We start from the raw sequence: 8072 nt of genomic DNA, 5'->3' as shown, positions 1-8072 counted from the left end.
TTGAGAATATATCAGCTATATTCCAAAAGTCACGTGACGATGCATCTTGAAAAGCTTGGCATAACCATCTCAAGTCAGTAGGTGTTCATAATCCTCCACCATCATCCTCAAACGCGTCAAAACATGGCGGTTATTGTGAATAAGGTCCGTTTTGTAAGGTCTATTAACCTGGCCCGCAAAATGGAGCACGTTAGCTACTCGAAAGTTGCGATCTTCCAGAGCTATTGTTTGCTACAAAAGATAAATTAGAAAGCAGAGAGACTCCCTACTTCCATAGCTTTGCGGTTTATCAACTTTCCATAATTACCGCGAAATTCGGACCTTGTCGTCGCGTCTGCACTTTCGTAAGCACAACAAAATAAAAAGATCCACAAATTCAAACACCGACAAGATACTGCAACCCAAGAAAAGACCCATGTTTCCTCCAACGTCAGCTGTGAATCAACGAACAGGAAATGATGTTAGTAATAGGTAAAGGCAAAGTAAGTCTGAGTCGGTGAAGTGGTCCACACCGCCGAAGTGGTTAGGGGTATTTCTATTCCCCCTGGATGGTATTCTAGTCCACTAGATGGTTACTGCCCCCCCCCCTCCCGCCCAGCTAAAGGCTAGAGAGCTAGAGGGCTGTGATAGTTAAGTGTCTTGCTCAAGAACACAACACAGTGTCCCGGGCCAGGGGTAAACCCGGACTGCTCGATCCGGTGTCCGGCGCACTAATTTTCTGGCAACCGCGCTCCCCGCAGTAAGTTTGCACCAAGAGGAAAGAAAAACTGAGAAAAAAGTGGAGTTAGCCTGTCTGTATTAAACTCCACGATGGCAGTAGTAAATTGTTTTTTTATCAATAATAACGACGACAATAACAGCAACAAAAGTTTTTGTTCCTTACATCCAAAATCATGAATATCATAAGCAGGCTTCTCTTTCGTTACTTCGGTAATGACGCTTTGGTAGAATACGTTTAGCTGAAGTACATTCCTCCTGAAAAAGAGGACACCATTTTGATATTTTAGAGCAATCAAATCTAAAAAAATTAAATAAGTAAGTTGCCAATTCCCTCTAAAAGGCGCGCCTACAGTGAATCATGGTAGTTGTATTCACCAAAACAAATATCCAGGCCAAGATGGCGAATACAACTACCATGATTCCCTGCAGACGCATCTCATAGAAAGAATTGGGCATTATGCAGTTTTCCTAGACCAAATAGGAAATACCAAGAGATTATCAAGGTACTTACCTTGATAATCTCTTGGAAACACTCAATAATTATATCTCGTGCTTTCACATTTCACTTACGTCGTATCCTCAGATGTGTTTTATGACAGTTCTTCATTGCCTTAACTTATTTTTCAAAAAGAATCAAACTCGACGTACCTAACCATTGCTTCGATCTCACTCCACGTCTTGTCAGTGGCATTGAGAACTACGGATTCATTGATCATTCTTCTGACCAACATTGGCAGCAAATGTCTTGAAGGATAACTGGAGCTGGATAATTGGACTTCGTAATGAATAGTCTCGCATTTTATCGGACAGTCACATTCCAAACTTCCCAATAACTTGCCTATAGAAGTTTATATAACAAGTCAAATTACTCAAATTATTCTCACATTTTGATTGGGTCTTGCTTATGATCTATTGGAGGACAGACGTCTGGATGACGTCATTAGCAAAGTTTTTCCTTCTTTATTTTATAAAAGAGATAGATTCCATGTCGCCCTACGTCTGTTGACCTGTTCAGTAATAGATCACAGAAGACGTCAAAATGTGGTAAAAACGTCAGTGACACACTCGGCTATCGCCTCGTGTGCCACGTTTTTGTTTTTACCACATTTTGACGTCATCTGTTATCCATTACTGTGCAGACGCACCGCAACATGGATTCTAATATTTGTTAAACAGATAATAATTTTCTAATTCTGTGAATGGTTCGTTTTCGTATTCAGTTACCGACCCAGCACCCCGTAGGATTCCCAATTTCTCACAACCTGCTCATGTCTGGCCTCGCGTCACAGTCAGGAGAGCAAACGGCAATTTACATTAAAAATAAATAAATTCCAGGCATTTGCGGGCTTATTTTCGCCAGGGATAAAAAGTTTCTTTTAAGTCGCTTGACCTCATTCAGGAATCGGGATGGGTAACTCCCATTTAGACCCCGTTAAAATTCGTCTAAAGAAATTTTTTTTGCTCAAGCACTACGCTCAGAAGATAAATTCTGCATCGTTATCGAGTTCATCTGGACCCTGCAAGGAACAGAGATCTGAAAATATAAGAGTGCTAAGTAACTTACCGTTCACAGGAATGACACAATTCAACAGTTCTTTGGGTCCACAATAACTCAGGTTTTTAGTTTCGTCTAGAAAAACAAAGGAACGCCACAATAGATTGGTAATTGAAGCACGCTATTTCGAACTTTCAGGGGAAACGAAAAATATTTCGAAAAAGCGGGAGTTCAGAATAGCCGATAATAAATGACTGAAGAGCAAACCAAAGGGAAATAGTTATGAGTTCAAAGTAACGGGAAATTGGAAATAACAGAGTCCGAATTACCAGGGTTCAACTGCATCAGTAAGTCACCTTAGCCAGGGGGTGCGGTGGTGGGGGGGGGGGGGGGTTGAAGGATACAAAGTCTTATACGGGGAGGCTCCGCACCGAGGTCAGACCCCTTACCCTGTTGAATACCATTTTGACAGAAAATGAACCCCTTCCGTATACCTTTAATTAAAAAAAGTACCCCTTGGTTTTCGGGCAGAGCCTCCCCGTATAGGTCATTTTAGAGACTACTCTCCCTTGGAGGGTGGGGGACACCGGGAGACTGGGAGTTCTGTCTGGCAACCTCGTTCCCAGGGTCTTTTCCCTGGCTTGGGGGTGGGGCGGGGGTGGGGCCCCACCCCCGAAGCCAGGGAAAAGACCCTGGGAACGAGGTTGTTCTGTCTGGGACATTTCAAGTAAATAACACGCAGTTCGTCTTCTCACCTAACTGAGCCATGCCCAAGGTTAGACAGTGACACCTGTCAATTATAGCTCTAGTCCAGCACTCTAAGAAGCATGCGCTGTGAGAATAGGTTTTGAAGCTCGCCAACTTTCTTTCGCCACACTTTGATTTATACGGAGGTCCAAGACGAATAGTCTGAAGATAATTTAAATAAAACCAACTGCATTATACTGCTATTCACGTCTTATTCTTTTAGCTTCACTCGTTTTTATAAGAATATTGTTTTTCCGGCCAAGGCTGAATATTTTTATTTTGCTACCAATTTTAGGCTGAAATATTCATATGAATATTCTTAGATTATAGCGTACGATATTTCTGTTTCTGAATGTATTTGGTGTAATTAATTAATTAAAGTAATTTGGAGCCAGCCTGCTGGCATCAAAGTCTGATATCACACACATAACGTCTTGCAGAAATGTTATTAACATCGAACACACGGCTCGTGCTGTCTTTTTGGCTAGTTTAGCCGTTTGGAGAAAGGAAGAATTTTATACGGTTTAGTTAAAAGCAAATAATTGTATTGTATTTGTATTTATTTACACATTTTTATCACACAAAATTACATTATTTTCAAAATTTCAGCATCGGGTTTATTCTGAAAATAGTCTTAAAATTTCGCAAATTTTAGCATCGTCGACATTCTTATAAAGTACAGTCTGATCTTATGAAAAGAGAGTGCATATACTTGAAAAGCACCTTAAAATGTGCATGTCGTTCATGTGGTCACAATTTTATAAGCAAGGACATTTTAACTACTCGAAATTATATAGCAACCCCCGAAAGTTAGAACTAGGAAAAAGTTGGTCAATCGAAAAGCAAACGGGCCGTTTAAAAACTTGCGACTGTACCGTGTGCAACTAGAATTCAAACCGTGAAGGCTGTTTCAAAGGTTTCATTACCTTATGACGTTGTATTCGAACAGTGTTACTAAACCCCGGAGACACATCTATCCCATGATTCTCCATGTCAGGCCATTCACTTTGATCATGAACAAGCATGCGAAACCCTGTCCCTTCGAACACGTTAAACGCTCCATAATACTGCTCGGGCTGTGCGTTGAGTTGAAGTAGAAGTCCCTCGCTCCTTCCCGCAGAGGACTGCTCAAGTAATGGGTAACCAGGCTTGCCAGAGTTAAACGTGTAGCAGAGACCACGCTGAAAGAAGAAAACAATAAGAACGAAGTAAATTAAAAGAAAAAATACCTATTTCGTTTGCTGCCAAACCGATTGTACAATTTGTGTTATATATACCAGCTCAAACATTAACTGATTATTTCACACTTTTTATTACAATGATAACGAGGATTGTTTTGATTATTTTTTCCTCTCAGTCTGACAAGAAGTACCTATTTTGTTTTCTACAATACGTTTGGCTTGATACCCTAAAAGTTTTGAAAAAATATACCTCGAACAGTGAAAACATTTTACCAATTTTATCTTCAATAGGATCAAACCAAGATTTGCTACAATAATTACTCCTACTATTCTAACTGAGATGGTTCCCTCCTTCCGCGAGTGGAAGCGGCTAATAACAGGAAAAATATAATAAACATAAATGGTATAGTCATATTTGACACTATATACGCTTAGCTTAATATTTAGGGGTCTACTCAAGTGTTAAGTGCAAAGCTAGTAGTGACGACGTATGCATGTGGAGAAGAAAACAGCCAAGAAAACGTAGTCCTTACTAGTAGAGAAACAAACACGAAGAAATCCTTTGGGCCGCATAGGCGTCCGTGCCAACGGCACAAAGATAACATTTCCGATATGTTATGGCCAGCCTCTTTAACCACGCGCTCAAGGTCTAGCGTAAACGGTTCGTTCGCATCATCGTTCAACCTCTCGCCAAACACTACAGATTCCATTTCATCCATGAACTTTTGAGCTTCGGTTCCCAGTATCTTATCTTTACGCAGCATGTTAAGATTACAGATGGTCACCGCTGGAAAGGTAATTTTCTCGTCACGTTGTTGTTCCTTCACCGTCACGGAATCGTGGTCCGCAAGCTTAGAGAAACCATACAGACATTGCATAATCAACATTGCAAGCCCAGTTACCAGTAATAAACCCCACACTATTCGTCGTATCAGCGAACAGGATCCGAGAATAAAATGGAATCCATGAAGTGTCGTGTACGAAGCAAACTCGTCGAGAAGCTCTGATGAAGCAACGATTCCACCTTCGTCTGCATGTTTTGTCTGTGGTTTTTCCTCGCCGCTTGTTTCCAGTCGAACATCTTCGAGTGCCATCATTTTTCTTGTTCTGTATGGAATTTTGTCAACTGTCTGGACCTTTGCGTAGAAGAGCAGTAAATTCACTATTTATTTAAATTATAGTTAAAATGTCCGCCGTTAATCGCTTCTTCAAAATGGCTGCTGTAAGGACTGTAAGGTGGGAAAAAGAAAATCCCAGCAAATAAAAAACTACATATTCAAATTTTGTAGTCACTTTAAATTTCAATTACGCTTTAGGTAGACCCATGTAACGATATATTTTATTTTAAGTGACTGCTATTTTTAAGCCGCAAAACAATTAAACTGAAATGACAAAATGAACGAGTTTCTGTCAGTGGCAACGACAGTGGCCGGATTGGGCCAAAATCAGGAGAACTCGGTTTCTGTTAAGAATGTCATAATTTATAATTTCAGTTTTTGAAAGAGAAAAGTCCCTTCAGCCAGAACACCCGTGGATAAATAAATATTTGAATTCCACAAAATTGGAATATATATTGACTACCTTAGGACTTTATCGGTTTTATCTACTTTTTTCCACATTAGAATATCGTACATAATCAAAACTATAACAAAATTCTCGAACATAATTGGCTATCAGCAGCCCAATTTGGGCATTAATCGGACAGTGTACGCGTCATGCTTGTAATTGGACAGTACGCGTCATTTTGCGCGCGCTGTTGCGGTGCACTTCATTGAGTAAACTGCTGTGTTTTTCAGCATACATAACGATGTTTAATCGTTGAGCGCTCAATGGATAGTTTGTTCGTTTCTCGAATTTTGTCATAGTTTTGATTAATTGGTAACAGAGCTTCGCGCCATCCAATTCAGTCTGTAATCATACTCGTGATTAACAAATCGGACTCCCGCTTCGCGGTCGTTCGATTTGTTTATCATTCGTATGATTACAGACCGAATTGGACTCCACTCAGTCCTATTACCATTATTTACAATGCCCGTCATTAGTTATTATTATTTACTCACCTGTACAGTTTTAAACGGACAAAGTAAACAAAATCTAGCAATCGGTTGCTCTTTTAATTTAAACGTTAACTGGCCGTTGGATGCTATAGCTAAGCTGTTATTCACTTCACTAAAAACTTGTAAATCTCTTCGTCCCTGCTGGGTTTTTTAGAAAAAGGTGTGCAACTTACTCTTCGACAAAACGAAATATTTAGATATCTTTCAAGCAGGATGCTGAAAAATTTAAATTAATTAATTAATCGACTGGTACAAAGACACCGATCGCAAGTCTGTTTAAAATGTATGTTAATACTACTTATGGGGATCGAAAAGGACACGATCTTTTTTTTTGATGTGGACACAAATAATTTATTTTCATTTCGTTATCAAAAATACTAAGCCATGTCAGCAATGCACGACGTTACTTAAAAGCAAATTACATGGAAGAGGGAGTTTGTCGAAAATGGTAACTGAAAATTGTTTATTTTGCCTACAAATTTAAAACAATTGACCCTCTAACAGAACATAGCAAATCTTTTTTAGTTGAATAATCTACTATTTCTTAACGGGCTTTCATACTGTATTTCTGTTTACTAGAACGAATTGCAGTTTCTGGGGTTGACCAAGTTTGCATCTAAGCCGTTCAGTTATTGTGCTCAATAAATTATTAAAGAGTTGTTCATTGCTAGATATTATGAAAAAGGCAAAGCATTGTGGCAATCAATTTTAAAATAATTTCTTTAGCCTCAATTCCGGTTTATTTAGTGTACTTTTTTAATGTATTTTCCTGACTTTTTGTTGTGTTCTTGATCGTACGTATTTCAATATGATGTAATTGAGTTTTCTACGTACATGTCTCTAATTCTAGTTGTCGATAAAAGTAACAAGAAACGGAACATCAAACCGTGCTTATGGCGAGCGCGCGCCTTAATTTAGTAGAAGTAAAAGCAAATTTAAAGTAAATGTCTTTCACTGAGGTACAATAATAATAAATTTTTATACACTGTAATTTGTCTATCGATAGTCGACCTCATCGCTAGATGAAGACTCCGGCTAACAGTATTCAGTCGGAACGTTGCGATCTATAAATCACAAGTGACCACATCGAGAGACAAGCGGCTATTGCGCTAAAATGTTGTAAAAAAATTACTTCACAAATACCTTAAAGACATATCAAATCGTTTTCACTTGCGTCCACTTGTGGGAAGACGACATGGCGGCTAAATTCTTTGCAGTTTTAAAGGCATTTTGTCAGTACAGTGAGGACAGCTGTCTGAACCACTCTCACGGTCTTTTCAGGTTTACTTTCCATAGCAACCATCTATCCTTTTTATCTTGCAAACAGAATCCCTGCATCGAATACCATTGATTTGTTTTCGAGGCTTAAGAATATCGGCAGAAGCAAGTTTTAATTTTAAAAATCATTTTGGTAGACACGAATGGGTTACTTAGCAGGAAAGAACACATTTAGCTGAAATTCAAATTGAAAACAACTTCTTGAGATTGAGATGTTAAATTTCAATTTTAATTAAAGAAAACAGATTTAAAATTTTCATAGCAAAAAAATACGTGATTAAAAATTCATGTGAAAGTAAATATTCAAGCAAAACTACAACATAAAACTTGTCATGACCTCACCGCGTTTTAAATCTCACTGTCTTTCCTATCTCTGCATCCACTGAGCTCACACACGTGGTATGGTTTACTGCTTATAACAACCAAGCCGTATGGTGAAAGACGACGAAACACAGGGCTTCATTTCCATTTTCGTGGAACACAACAGATCCATGTAAATGGATATAAACGCTGTTAGTGTAGATCTGTAAGCGCTCTCTCATTAGGTGTGCTACTCACTATCAATGCTGTTGTCTGAGCCGGCTAACAGTGTGC

General features: G+C 39.0%; 1 protein-coding gene across 1 annotated transcript; it reads right to left on the bottom strand.

Annotated features, from left to right (window-relative positions):
- Positions 1 to 1117: 1117 nt before the first annotated feature.
- Positions 1118 to 5577, bottom strand: LOC145463252 (acid-sensing ion channel 1-like). Its single transcript, XM_081446989.1, has 5 exons — positions 4677 to 5577; positions 3889 to 4143; positions 2971 to 3124; positions 2285 to 2350; positions 1118 to 1558 (listed from the first exon to the last, which is right to left on the bottom strand). The coding sequence occupies exons 1-5, from the start codon at positions 5238 to 5240 to the stop codon at positions 1344 to 1346; spliced, it is 1254 nt and encodes a 417-aa protein (XP_081303115.1). The 5' UTR covers positions 5241 to 5577; the 3' UTR covers positions 1118 to 1343.
- Positions 5578 to 8072: the final 2495 nt, after the last annotated feature.

Source organism: Orbicella franksi, chromosome 12 (assembly GCF_964199315.1).
Source record: "Orbicella franksi chromosome 12, jaOrbFran1.1, whole genome shotgun sequence".
In the NCBI taxonomy this organism is placed as follows: domain Eukaryota; kingdom Metazoa; phylum Cnidaria; class Anthozoa; order Scleractinia; family Merulinidae; genus Orbicella; species Orbicella franksi.
Note: the sequence above shows the minus strand (reverse complement) of the source record. Positions and strands in the feature narration are given on the sequence as shown.

Bases quoted from the DNA above. Each gene is read 5' to 3' on its own strand.
- LOC145463252 (XM_081446989.1), bottom strand. From the start codon at position 5,240: ATGATGGCACTCGAAGATGTTCGACTGGAAACAAGCGGCGAGGAAAAA. The intron at 3,125-3,888 runs GTAATGAAACCT...AATTATCTTCAG, and splicing joins TTCGAATACAACGTCATAAG to ACTATTCGTCTTGGACCTCC. The intron at 2,351-2,970 runs GTGAGAAGACGA...TTGTTTTTCTAG, and splicing joins CTTGGGCATGGCTCAGTTAG to ACGAAACTAAAAACCTGAGT.